At 40.8% G+C, this 14,972-nt stretch overlaps 1 protein-coding gene across 6 annotated transcripts in view; it reads right to left on the reverse strand.

Moving 5' to 3' along the window:
- The window catches only part of PKP4 (plakophilin 4), a 125,819-nt gene that overhangs the window by 47,867 nt on the left and 62,980 nt on the right, over window positions 1-14,972 (reverse strand). For all 6 annotated transcript variants that reach the window (XM_044417629.1, XM_044417630.1, XM_044417626.1 and 3 more), the window contains exon 4: window positions 1,242-1,276. In XM_044417629.1, the coding sequence (XP_044273564.1) occupies window positions 1,242-1,276 (35 nt within the window). The remainder of the gene's footprint in view (window positions 1-1,241; window positions 1,277-14,972) is intronic.

The raw sequence follows: 14,972 nt of genomic DNA on the forward strand, positions 1-14,972 counted from the left end.
TTTATTGTTGTTTTGATCCTCTAGGAATGCAATTAGGAGACCACTGTATTAAAACAGAGCTGGGCAGTCACAGACTTGTGGGATCTACGTCTCCCTTCATTTTAACCCTAAGTCGACTTGCTGCAGCCAGATGCTCAGGAAGGCGGACCCCAAATAGCACAACAAAGTACCACTGAAAAGTACCTCTGAATGTGTTTGCAGTACCAGAACTGCAGCACTCTACACATACTTCAAATGATAGCACCATAACAGATTATTTGAAAAAAAGGTATAATTCTGATACATATAGCAATAACAATTATATACTTGCATACACATTATAAACTGTAATGCCGTGTACACAGAAACCTGGAATGCATGTCATGATAAAGCAAGGTTGTAGAAAATCTTGGGTTTACTGGGATTGAGCAAGCCCAACTGCTCTCTCTTGGCTTCCCCAGCCAATGGGTATGGCTAAACAAACCATGGTCCCTCTGTCCATGATTTGTTCATTGTGATATTCAAAGCAGAAATTCTGTCAGAGCTATAAGCTGTCTGTTTTGTCATTGGGTTGTGATATTAGCTTGTTTAGTGAGCAACGAGACAGAATCCACAGGATGGACCAGGATGGTCCATAGTTTGTTTAGGCATACCTGCTGCCAAAAAGAGCTGACGGCAGTCAAAAAAGAACTGAGGGGATGGGTGGGAACCCCTCCTATGGCCTCCTGGGAACAGGTAGGGAAAGGGCTCCTGCCCACAACTTCAAACGATCAGCTGTAGAAGCTTTTCCTGATTCTAGGCTCTGTACAAATGTGAAAGCCCCATATGTGTTATGCACAGAGACCACAAAGAACAACCCTGGCTTCTTGTAATTTGTAGACTGGTACATAGGTAAATAGAGATCTAAAAATCAGCACATAGGACATGTAGCTTCTTTCCTATATATCTCTTCAAGTTAGAAGGGAAGTATATATTAGCATACTAGAAGCACAACAACAGTTATAGTTACTTAAACAGAGTATATAATTACAATTCATGTGTTGCTAATATATCTTTAAAAAATTTTTTAAAACATTTCTGCAAAATATACTTTTAAAAATTTGAAGTATTTTATTCTCTTCCTCAAAAAGAATCTTCATGTGGATAAAACATATGCAAGCATTTCACATTAAATGCAACATACATCAGCTAACAGAATTACATATTTTTTTTGCAATGTGCAATGTTTCAGAAGGTGCACCATATATACAAAATAACGATACCTGCAGATCTCCAAGGAAATGATTTCTCAGTAGAGCTAGAGAAAATGAAACAAACAAACAAACTTTAATTCCTTTCCAATACTGCTTTCCTTTCATTACACAGAGTATGATCAGTGCTCACAAGATTGGAAGGCTCTCAAGTAGGCATTCTCTGTACACTGATAAATACTTCAAGGCAGGCAAGAAATGAGGAGCGATGTCTCTCTGTGCTTCCCATATCAACATTAAGAAGGAAGTAACAAATATAAAATATTTTTCTAGTTAGGCATTTTTATTGATTTTGACTATATTTAAGGTAAATTGCATCAATATTTTGAGACATTTAAATAAATTAAAAAGCTGCTTACTTTCCTCTCGCATACTGAATAATGAAGTATACTAAATTTTTTCCTGCATGAAAGATTTAAATTTATGTAAACTTGTTTACCCTTTGTAACAGTAGCCCTAGTAACTACTCTCTCTCCTTTAGTTTTAATATGAAAACAAAACAAGTACAGATGCTATTATAAGGCTAGGAATGTTACAATGCATCACTCCAGAATATAAATTGTGCAGATGTAGGAATAAGAGTTGAGTGTGCATTAGTGTACGTAGTAAGTGGATACCACACTTCTATGGATAATCTTGGTTTTCCAGTCCTTTTATAAGTCTCAACCTGTTTAGCTTTTCAGGAAGAGCAATGTTCCGTATTACACTCATCTATTTTTGTATCAATGGCCTGTTAGAAGATTTTCAATTTAATACAATTTAATGCAATCGAAAGATGGGCAACTGCAAGTGTAACAACAATCAAGTATTAATGTAAAAAGTGTTCAATCTCATCTTTGCTGTTCACTGATTTTGCATATTGTAGAAAGAACTTGGTTGCAAAAGTCTACAACAGCTGAAAGCCTACTACATACTTTCTCTAGATGCATTAACAAACCAATGTGAGCATATACTTTCCAGCACAATGTGAAACAAATTAATTAAAATTGTGTATGAATTGCCACTGGTGAACTACAGTCATTGCAGGGGCCCTGTCCCTGCTGTCCCAAGGAGGGGAAGGGATGCCAGAGTCAGGACCACTGGTGTTCTGTGAGCATTGTGTTCAGATCTGCTTCCCATACTAATTTTAGCCCTGATGAGACAGAGCAATCATTTATATAGTATGCAGACTAGACCTTTCATAAAGCTACTCTGGGGTAAGCATCCATTTTCAAAGATGGTTAGCACTCAAGGAATAATTTCTTCTAGTAATACCTAGTGTTTTAGCAAAATTAATTATTTGGTGTTTTTGTATCTGGGAACCCTTCACCCCTTATAGGTTGTTCTCTGGTTCTCCGAAAAATCATAGAATAGTAGAGTTGGAAGGGGCCAATAAGGCCATTGGGTTCAAGCCCCTGCTATCGCAGGACACCAATTTACACCTTCCCACTCAGATGACTGACAGCAAGGAAACTTTCCCTGAGGAAGGGGAAGGAAGATGGGCTGTTCACTTATACTCAAGTCTCTGTCATGGAAATATCCCTCTCCCTCCAAACCAGGAAGTATATTTGTTTGCCTAGTCCTACAAACTTAGGTTGGTTTAAAACTGAGCATGGGCAGAGGGAGGGCTTTACTGTTGCTATGCAAATATTAAGAGTCTTTATGCCAAAATGGGAGAGTTTTAGAACCTGGTGATGGAGAAGTTAGATATAAACAGAAACCTGTTCAAGCAGAGGTACTCAATGGGATAGGATCATCTCTGGATATAAACTGGAAGAAAAGAGAAGGGTATACCAGAGGAGGTGTTGCTCTGTACATTAAGGAGGGCAAAGAGTCCAACAAACTGAAAGTGTGAAGACTGCTCCACAAAAGCACCATGGGTGAAAATTTCTGACTCTAAAACTAACTTAGTCATATGACTGTGCTATTGCCCTCCCGATCAGAATGCTCAGGGTGATCTTGAGATGGGGAATGAAATCAAGGAGGCCCCCAAGAAACACAATGATGTTATACTGGGTGATGTCAACTACCTACATACTGGTTAAGTGTATGTCCAGTTCTGACAGAAAGGTTAAATTTCTTGATGTCCTAAAATGACTGTGCCCTAGAACATGTGGCCATGGAATCAACTGGTGGGGAGGCAATCCTGCATTTAAGTCCTAGGTGAGGTTGGTTAGGACATGGTAGGACTTAGTGAAGCCAACAGGAAACCACAATAGAATCAGATTTAATATACAGTTTGGTGGAAGAATGCTAAAGGGTTCAAACATAGTTGCATTTGATTTCAGAAGAGGAAACTTCTCAAAAATGATGGAACTGGTAAAAAATAAGAAGAATAGGAGAATCAAGAAGTATAAAGCACTTGGAAAGTCCTCAACAAACACTATTGATACAGGCATACCGCATGTGAGGAAAAGTAGCACAAAGCCCAAGAAATCAACAGCATGGTCAATACATAGAGCCAGGGAAGCTATTAGGGGGAAAGAAAACTTCCTTCAAAAAATGGAAGTCTTGCCCAAATTGGGGGAGGTGGGGGGACAAGGGACAGAAGGGACTACAAGCTTGTGCAAGGGTCATGCAAGCAGACAATAAGAGAAGCAAGGGAATAGTTTAAGCAGTATATTGCTAACAACAAAGACAACAATAAATATTTAAATATATTAGAGAAATATATTAAAAGAAAGCAGCTAAAAAAGCAGTTGGACCATTGCATGATAATGGAATTAAAAGAGCACTAATGCAGGAAAGGGAGATTGTAGAGAAGCTGAATGAACTTTTTTCATTAGTCTTCACAAAAGAAGATGCAGAGTAGATATTTGTTCCTGAGAGTATGTATTCTTGAAAGAAGATGGAGGAAGTAAGGCAGACATCAGTGACAAAAGACAAAACCAAATCTCTCTGGCAAACTCCCCTATGGAAGGGGATTCTAAGCAGCTACTAGCCTTGCTGCCTATGTGCTGCCTCCTTTACCAGAGGTGGCATGCCTGCATGCACCAGTTGCTGAGGAGCTTGGACAGGTGGAGATCTTGCATCCATCCTGCTTGAAAGATCCTGTAGGCAGCTGGTTTGCCACTGTGTGAATGGAGTGCTGAACTGGATGGACCTTTCATCTGATCCAGCATGGTTTTTCTTATATTCTTATGTTTACAAAGACTAACATCTTAAAAATACATTATAAAGTATATACTTACAAACATATACAAATACAACACAGAGACATGCACACAGATATAACATCAGATATGATGTTGTTTGCAAAATGACATCTAGAAAGTCATGGATGACCATTGCCATTATTTCTTCAGGGTCATTGCACTTGTTCCAAGCAGGGCTGACTTGGTAGTGATAATGGACATGAAGCCTGTTAGCCTCAAAAGCGAGTTAAGCAAACTTAAATGCTTTTTATGTCTACCACCTTGCAGAGTTGCTGCATCTGTGATGTTTAAGACTATCAGGATCTTGCTACTGTGAGAGACCAAGGGAAAGCATGCTCCACATCTCACATGGGATCTATATAAGGCCGTAGTAGTTTCAACTTGTAAAGCAAGTTTCTGAAATATCTTGCACTTTCATGCCTTATGTTCCAGTGACCTGATTCTGTTTAGGACCTGCATAGCTTAAGGCTTCTGGGGATATCTTGGAAAGTGGATTATAAAGTCCCTACACTAGCCTGAGGAATTAGGGTGAAGTTCTAGAGCCCAATGAGTTTGCTCAGTGACAGAACTCTCAAATGCAAATCTGGAAAAATTTCAACAAACCAGACCACATGAAATGTGATCCTATTGCTTTTTCTTTATATTCCTGAACATCACAGACATGCAGATGTAACCCCCACTATAGTTCTTTAGTTCCTCCAGCTTGGTTTGGAGGACTTGAGTGAAGTTTGTGAGTTTGCTTATTTGGAATTTGCTTATTTGGAAAAGTTATTTCAGTCCATTGTTTGGCTGCCTCTCATCCTTGCCTTTGGTATTTTTTTCTGCTTTTGAGAAATGAAGTGTCATGCCTGTAACAATGGCATAGGTCCCTTGGGTCTGAGGATTAAAGCAATTTTGAGGGTAGAAATAATGCTGTGAGAAGTGAATCAAGAGATGAATTGAGATGCCATTTCTTTCCCTGATTCCAGGTTTTTAATGAGGGATGCTGAGTAATACAGTGCAGTGAAAAAAATTAAAGGACCGGTGGGCAGGAAAGTTAAAGGTTTAGGTATCTATTTTGCATCTTGGTTGCATACTAGGCACCCATTTCTGCTCTCTTACCACTCTCATGTCATAATTCTGCCCATTTCAAAGTAACATTTATATGTTTAGATATTGTGATATGTCAATTGTTATATTAATTTACATAATTTGACAGTTTCCAAGTGAGTACAAGAAAATATTTTAGCACCACACTAAACTGTTATGCTATACATTTCAATATGTTTAATAGTAACTTTCCATAAGATGTTAAGGGCATAAGGGCAGAATGAACAGTGATCTAATTTCTATAACTGCTTTAGGAGTCTAGCACACGTATAAAAATAGCTTTGGGTTTTCTCATTTCATTCTAATTCTGTTCAACATGTGTAGCCTGACTTAAAGTGTATATTTACTACTAATGTTGTTATCCCAATCACATTATGTAGACGTTCTGCCACCAAAATCATTAAAACTTTATACCAAGGAATATGTTTAGAGTGAGCCACTAAAAAGATACTTTAAAACTACTTATTGTTCCAGATCTAGATGAACATAATTACCACTGGCTTGTCTATACTGGATTTTGTCATATATACATCTTATCTGCCAACAGAAAAACACGCCCCAGTCCTCACTAAACGATAATGTTCCGAGAAGGAAAAAGAAATTAGATGACTGGAGTAAACCAAAGCAGGTGGAGGGAATTTCTGTCAGAAAGAATGGATGAATTACTTCTGCTGGATGTGCTCTAAATAATGCAGAACCCCTAGCAAAATAATGGGCTGGATTCAGTCTGGTGCTCAGCAGAATTCTGTTTTCACTAGAGCAAATCTGTGCCATAAAGAGCATTTTGCCAAGATTTTACTGATTTTTCCCTCTGCAGTTGCTCTGGAGAGCTGGGGAAGCTTCCAGATGAGTGTGGGAGGTGGTGCCCTGGGCTGCAGGGTAGCTCAGCAAAAACTGCCACCCTTGTTCCTCCAGCAGGATTTTCTGCTGGGTACCTGTTGAATGCAACAGGCTCTTCTAGACCTAACCCACTATTTTATCTTCACAGGGTTACCATGGTTGATGAAAAAAATTCCCCATGTGGTGAAATTTTTCCCCAATTTTCCATGGTATTTTGTATCCATTTACAAACTGATCTCAAGAGAGTAAGTGTCTGGGAGCAGAGAGCCTCTGTCCCTTCCTATATCAGTTCCTACTCTCTTCCTGACAGCAGTGGCAGGCACTTAAGAGACCCTTCCCACAGTGACCAAGAGTGCCTGACAGACTGTTGCTCTGGTGCACTGTAGGAAATGTGAAATGGTAGCTCACAGCAGGCCAGTGCAAGGGGAAAGGCAGAAGAAGCTTGTGAATCAGTGGGCCCTCTTGAGGCAGCTTTTTTCCTGAATTCAGTTTATCTAGCTGACTGAGCTATATTGAGAGAACCTGCATGGAGTTACACATCCCTATCCCAAGTCTACCCTCCGCATTTCACATGCAGCTAAACATGCTTTTGATGGTCAGAAAGAACAGAAAAGCAGAATATTAAATCAATCAATCAGGGTAAACATTTTTCCATTAAGTGCTAAACAAAACTGCTAGCTCAGTATAGCAACACCAGAAACAGCACGTGGTTCTCTGAAACAACAGGGATTCATTTCTTCTTTACCCCCATTGAGGTTGAAGGTGATGGTGGGGCTTTATTTTCCTTCAGTGACAAAAACTCATAATCACTGGTTATGTGGCACTGTGGCATTGCCATATCCACTACATGATACTCTCAAGAGGCAGCAAGAATCCCCAAAATGGATCTGAAGTAGCAGTAGATCTGGCCACTTGAAACAAAACTTTAAACTTTTAAAAACAACACTTTGAAACAACTGCTAAGAAGGAAGAATTTTCACAATCTTCAAAAGCCCCATTTTCATGCTGAAATCAAATTTAATGAAAATTTAGCCCAATGTTAATATGAATGACAAAAGATAATTTCCTGCATCCCTATGGGAGATGGCCTATGTGCATGTGTGTGGGGAAGGAAGCCAGATTCCCTGGCTATAGGGTTGCCATCAAAACAACATATGAATATTGAAAAGCCCAGCAAAGCAATATGTGATAATATAGTGATTTCAGCAAAATAATAGCAATTTCAGCAAAATAGCACTGATGCCTACAAACACGTCAATATGAAAAGCTTCAGTGAGTTTTGGCAATATATAATAATTCTGGGAAAATATCCTCTGTGCACACTGGAGTCAGGAGTCTACATAAAGAAAGGAATTCAGTGATGAAAGACTTGCTTTGCATACAGAAGGTCTCAGGTGCAATCCCTAGGGATCTGGGAAAGACTCCTGTCTGAAACCGTAGCTGTTACCAATTAACGTAAGCTATGCCCTACATTCCTAGGAACCAGTGCCATCTACTCTCATAGTGCTATCACAGTCCAATTTTAACCTGGCAATAGGTAGTAATCTGTTTTGGTTGTAGCGTGTAACTTTCTTACATGCTGCTTTTGTCCCGTCTGCTGTACTTCATGAATATCCAGGTAACTCAGGCCACAATGAAACTGCAGGAAACTAGCACTGGCCAGGCTGCAAGAGTTATGTTCTACTTTAGAACCACTGAGTAGATCCACTGCTCAGTAAAAAGGCTTGGAGGCCTTTGGAGTGTGAGCCAACTTCATGCACGTGTGCGTGCATGTCTCAGCACCTGTTGTGGTGGTGGTGGGGATACATGATTGTCTCTCATGGGCTTCTGCTTAGCATTAGCAGCCGCTCAGTATATATGACAGCTGAGAACCATGCTGACCCAATCAGTAATCCTCCCACCCCGCAACTGCTGCTTGCTCTGAAAATGCCATTTCAACAAATGCTACCTCCAGGGGAAATTAGCAGAGTCAGGAAAGAGATTCTAAGCATGGGAGAAAAGGTTAAAACTCTCCCCTATAGACTATAGTCCTGATTCCCTGGCAGCTTTTTTTTTTATAATAAAATAAACTACAGGAGAAATGATCATCTGTTTAATGTATTAGCAAGTTTAACCCTGAACTACCACAGATTTAGTTGATATGTAGGCTTTAGCTGGAATTCATCTCAACCAACTAACTATCTCAATACCTCTTTCAGATATTAGTTAAGGCCATCAAAACTGACTGAATAGGTCATAATGAAAGGTCATATCTATAGCTGTTATTGATCTATTGAAGGTGCCACGATCATTCATTCTCATCTATTTCAGTGACAATTCCATAAATGTGCTCTGCTGAAATGACTGGTTAGACCAAAAGTGATCAAATACTCTATGAAAGAATCCTCTTAGAGGATGTTAGCAACATACTGTCTCATCATTTGGAAACGTCACCTTTTTCTTTTCCTTGATGTGCCTCTTTCCCTCAGCCTGTGCTTTTTTCCCCACTGCAAGGAGGGCAGGGTTTTTTCTTTTTAATTTAATCATGGTACTTGGTGTCTGAAGAAATAGTGTTAGAATATTAGAAATTTGAAATTCTGTCCTCAAGAATTATTTGTTGCATTAAATTTGCAGACAGGTTGTGGCAACACCTGTGCGTACATGGTTTGATTTAGGTTTGCTGGAATGCTGTCCCTTTAGGGAATTCAGGAAGATTCTGAAAATCAGTGCTTAAAATGGCTTCACTAGATTAAACAAGGGAAATTTGCCTTATCCAACTTTCTACTTTTCACAATGGAATGACAAAAGGAAATAAGGAATCTTAGAAGCAGAGAATGAAGGTGGTATCCATCCTCTGTTCCTCATCATACAGCCTCTATCTGCAAAAGTTCCATTGAGTTATCATGGTTAATAACCCTAACAGCAGCAATTCTATGTGAATTTAGACCTGCTTTAAAGACATAGGTTAGCAACCATTATCACATCTTGCAGTACCATTCCTAATTAAACAAATATCCTGTCTATCCCTTCTCTATCATATTTTTGCCCAAAGCTTCAACATTTTGGCTTTTTGTAAAATGCTTTTTAGCTGCTTCCAAAACAAATTCAACCACTTTTGGCACTTTTTATAGTCTAGTCTCAATAGAGTTGTGAAATAATCAGAACTGTACACAATACATGTATCTTACATATTTTTCATGTTATAGTTCCATAAAGCTGAACATTATGGTGGTGTATGGAGCTGTTTCTCAATCTAACAATCAAAGCATTAAGCTACCTGTCTTAAGCTTCCAGGTGTCTTGTCATTTATACTCTGTGTTGGGGGAGTATAAACAAATAATTTATTGTTTGCAGGAACAACTGGACACTTTTGGTGTTCAGCCATTAAAGATACAATTTTTGAAGTGAAATGTACTTGTGGGGACCACCTACTTGACTGCAGCACTGGCATGGGAAAAGGCATTTTAATTAATTAAGGTGCCAGCTTAGGGAAAGCTGCTCTAAAATCTCATTTCTAAAATTCTGTGGGCATGACTCTCTATATACAACTCCAAGCACTCTTGGATGAAACTGATTATCTGGACCCATTTCAGTCTGGCTTCAGACCCGGGTACGGTACTGAATCTGCCTTGGTCGCCCTGTACGATGACCTGTGCAGGGGGAAGGACAGGGGGAGTGCGTCCCTGTTGGTTCTCCTGGACCTCTCAGCGGCTTTCGATACCATTGACCATGGTGTCCTTCTGGATAGGCTAGCAGGATTGGGGGTTGGAGGCACTGCTTTGCAGTGGTTCCGCTCCTATCTCAATGGCCGGTTCCAGAAGGTGGTGCTGGGGGACTATGGCTCTGCACCATGGCAGTTATGCCATGGAGTTCCGCAGGGGTCCATTTTGTCCCCTCTGCTGTTCAACATCTACATGAAACCGCTGGGAGAGGTCAGCAAGAGGTGTGGGCTGCGGAATCATCAGTACGCTGATGATACCCAGCTCTACCTCTCGTTTTCCACCAATCCAGGTGAGGCAGTGGCTGTGCTGAACCGGTGCCTGGCCAAGGTAATGGGCTGGATGAGGGCCAATAAACTGAAGCTCAATCCAGACAAGACGGAGGTCCTGTTGGTTGGCAGATCGGGCTTCGGAGAGGGTGAATTGAACCTAGTCCTGAATGGGGTTCCATTCCTTCTTAGGGACAAGGGAGTGCTCCTTGACCTGGAGCTTTCACTGGAAGCTCAGGTGACAGCAGTGGCGAGGAGCGCTTTCCTTCAGCTTCGGCTGATTCATCAGCTGCGTCCCTACCTGGAGTATGACTGTCTGGTGACAGTGACACATGCGCTGGTGACTTCCCGCCTTGACTTCTGCAACGCGCTCTACATGGGGCTACCCTTGAAGATGGTCCGGATACTTCAACTGGTTCAAAATAAAGCTGCCAGGCTGCTGACGGGGACTGGGCATTATGTTCACATGACTCCAGTTCTCCGTCAGCTTCACTGGCTTCCCATTGAAGTCCGGGCCCAATTCAAGGTGTTGGTGATGACCTATAAAGCCCTAAACGGCTTGGGGCCTGGTTACCTGAAGGAGCGCTTACATCCATATATGCCCGCCCGCCCCTTGAGATCTGCGGGAGAGGCCCTTCTCCGGGAACCCTCCGTGAAAGAAATCAGGAGGGTGGGTACTCGGAGGAGGGATTTCTCTGCGGTGACGCCTAATCTATGGAATGCGCTCCCCAGAGAGGTCCGCCTGGCGCCGTCGTTATTTTTCAGCGCCAGGCGAAGACCTTTTTATTTAAGCGTCATTTTAATTGTTAATATTATTGGATTTTATCTGGCCAGGGCGACTGATTTTATATTGTTATTTTTTATATTTTAACTTAATGTTTGCATCTTACAAACATTTTAACTTAATGTTATAACTTAATGTTTGTATTTTAATTTAATGTTGTGAGCCGCCCCGAGGCTTCGGCGAATGGGGCGGCATAAAAATGTTTTAATAAATAAATAAATAAATAAACTGCTGACCAGAAAGGAATATATTCAGTAATCTACCATAATATGCTTTTTCAGATGAGAATGTAGAAACCTTGTTTAGTCATTTTGTGGGTATATCTCCCATGAAATATGATGTTTAACTTTTTACTGTATCGGGAATACATGGATTTTACTGCAAGGGAGAAGTTCAACCAGGCCCAACATCAGTACCTGGTATCATAGTGCAGCTCCTGGGCCCCCACTGCCCCAGTAGGTCCACAAGTGCTGACTCTTGCTAAGCCCCCAGAGCAGATGATGTTTGAGAGCCAGAATTTTAATTTCCCTCAGTGCTTCAGACATTCTATCAGGCACTCTAGGGCACAGTCAGGAATTAAATGGACTCTTTCCACTACCACTGGAGTGCTGCTACTGATATCGCCATTGCCTGGTGAGCATAAAAGAACCCAACTGTGTAAGAACAGACCCACCAAGGTCACTCTGCCCAGGGCTCCCATTCTGCCCTTCACTTCTCACTTTGCACATTATACAGAAAGCACAACAACAAGAGGAGGGGGAGGAGGGAGCAGCAGCAGCAGCTCCTCAAAACTACATGTGTTCTTACTTCTCTTTCTGGGGGAGAGTTACCAATCTTCTTCATGTGGTAAAACTTTCTCTGACATGGAATGCCAGTTAGCCTCTTTATATTTAGATTAATGGGTTCCTATCAAACTTTTGAAAATACCAGCTTCTTAAAAAATAAAGGCAGAAAGCTCCAAATGATGTTTTTAACCTGAATAACTGTATTTTTTACAATCTCTGAAACTGAACACACACACACAGGCACAGAAAAATAAGGAAATACTAATAAAAAAAACCCTACATGTAAGATTTTTCAAGTCTCATTAAGTTCATAAATCAATTCTTCCCTCCGCCATGGTAGCTCAGTTTTTTTTCTGTGCAGAGTTAACTATTTCTGAAAAAGAATGTTGTATACTTGTAATATGTCTTCTAAATGAAATGTGGCATCTGTAGAATAGCTTAATTACATGCACTGAAAAAACTTCAAATTAGCTGAGGCCTTTAATCTCATTTTATCTTTCAAGCATAGCCACTGGTGCTAAACAAATTACCACAGATCAGGTACATATCAAATTTAGAAAAAGAGGTAGTTTTTGAAGATTCCAGGTACCCATAAGGAATGGTGGGTGGAGGGGGAATGCTCCCAGCACATACGAAGGCCATTCTTCTTCCTTGTGTCATTTGCCTCAAGCTCTGATACCCTAACACTGGCTGGGTTCACACAACATATTTGTACATGCACAAATAGGAAGCCCTGTGGAAATGCCAATGATACACTGTGATTAAAATTTCTCTTTGCCTGACAGAGGATGAAGTGCAGCAGAGGTTCTCTGCCTTCTCCTCCCATTCTCTGTGTTCCTGCAGTATCCAAGATGTCCCATGAGCAATGGAAGCAGTTTGATTTTTAGAAGAGGAATCTCTGTATTATCCACACTTGGGCAAAAGAAGATAGTTCAGGGCCACATGACCCCCCCCCCCACCAAATTCTGCAGCAAAGTTTACTTCTAAAACTTGGGCCTTTAAAAAAAGAAATTCTGATAAAGCCATTAAGCAGTGGGCCATAAAGCTGAAGTTAGGCATGTAAACTCTGTATTTTGCATAGATAAAGAGTACATACTACATTGCAACTTTGTAGCCTACTGCTAACTATTGTTAACTATTTTTAAGTGGGTGGGTGTGCACCCTTTGCAGCAGAATACTGAAGTGTTTTTTTAATATTCATATGACCCCAGGTGGGGATAACACGGAGGCACAAGGATGCCCCCAAAAAGAAAGTGTAAAAATGTTTAATATGGCACTTCCTCAATTCTCCCGTATTTAAATAGGATTACAAGTGGGGGGTTTGCGGGGAGGGGGGTTCTGAGAAGACTCAGCGTCCTGCCAGTTTTGTGATTTACTCTGAGTGGATAGCAGGAACCATGAGAAATCCTGGCTACTGGGTATGACATATTGTGCTGTATGAACCCAGTAACTGCCATCTCTTCGCTTTTCTGGATTTCCTTTCCTAGCGACAGAGAACTTAGAAGGTAGTAGGTGCATGCGCAAATAAGAACAAAGGGGGAAATGAGAGAAGGAACAGGTCGTATATGCAGTGTGTAGGGGTGTGTGCTGGGGAGGAGGGCCACTGCTGAATTCAATCACAGTAGCTGTCCTAGGAAGGGATAACTGACATTCATTGGAGAGTGATGAAAAGTGCACATGTGAGAAAATACACATTTTAAGACTTCAGGTAAGATCATTCATTTCCAACAATGAGGGTGAGGGAGAGGCATACAGCTGTGACTCACAAGACCTAGCCAGAATGCTGGTGGAAAAAGACAACCAGCCAAAAGTGGACATCAACATTTCTTTGCTTTACGTCACTTAATATTTTTCACTTTTTGTGCAGATGGACTGATGTCACTTCCACATAAGGAGGCAGTATACAAGTGACATATCAATTTTAGAAGAAATTCGATATCACTTTTCTATCTTATATCCCTCTAAAGAGCCTCCAGGCCAGGTCTCTAAGCTTAGCAAACCTGAACCTGCAGAAAACCTGCCTACGAGAAGCATCGAGAATAAGCATCTACACTCTGGTGCATTTGGGATGCAATAGTATGCATATTTACACAGAAAAAAGTACAACTTCCAGCATTCCCCAGTCAGCAATTCTGCATGGGAATGCAGGGAGTTGCAAGACTTTTTTTGTCTAAGCATACACAGGATTGTACCCTTATTGACTGATCCAGAAGATGCAGTTTCGGTCAATCACAGGCGTGACCAGCCAATGAAGTACTGAATTGTATGCTATATTATTAGTATTGGGTTATTCATAGAACAGTTTTCCCAAAAGGGTTTTTATCACCTAGAAATCAGAGTATCTCCTAAGACCCCTATTTACCCTCTGCTCCATTCCTACGTACTTGTGCTAGATAGCAAAAAAAGAATAGCACTGCCATTATTGAGATTTTGCAGTGTTTTTAATATGAACTGGAAATACAGTACTATCTATTCTGTAATGTGAAAATGTTCAGTTTAAAAATAAATAAAAATAAACCTGAGAAGCTCTGTTCTAAACTCATCAACACCTACTCTCCAGATGGGTGCTATTAACTGTAAGAAGCATGACCTTCTATTAAATATTTTGATATAATTTGTAGTGGTTATACCACAAAAACTGTTCTGAAAAATTAAAACTGTCCTCTTAATTTCAGACAAATTACCACATTGGTCCTGAAAGGCCCTCAGAATCATGTGGCTAGAGCACTTTATTAACTTATTTGCTGTTGGTGTAGAGCAGTAATTTTCAACATCTGTAGACAGAGGATTCCTTCAACCTTCATTCTGAAAAGGCAGGTCACTTATCTGCAACTGTCATTCTTTGAATGACCATCTGTGCATTCACACATGAGCTTTGAGCCTAAGCAGAGCCTGCTGTTGGGAAGCTTCTATAGCTAAGCACTCTACTGGGTAGGAGGCCTTTCCCTTCCTGTTCCAGGAGACTGTGGTAGAGGCTCCCACCCATCCCCTCAGTACTGTGGAGACCAACATGGGTCCCAGGACTGAGGGATGGGTGTACACTGACCTTGTCCAACCCCTACAGACTTCTTGCAGGGCTGTGGATGTGGCCAGTGCTCACAGTTTGGCAGAGCTGTGAGCTGAAGGCCAGTCATCTTATATGTC

The sequence above is a fragment of the Varanus komodoensis genome, unplaced genomic scaffold (assembly GCF_004798865.1).
Source record: "Varanus komodoensis strain SLA01 unplaced genomic scaffold, ASM479886v1 scaffold9, whole genome shotgun sequence".
NCBI classification, from domain to species: domain Eukaryota; kingdom Metazoa; phylum Chordata; class Lepidosauria; order Squamata; family Varanidae; genus Varanus; species Varanus komodoensis.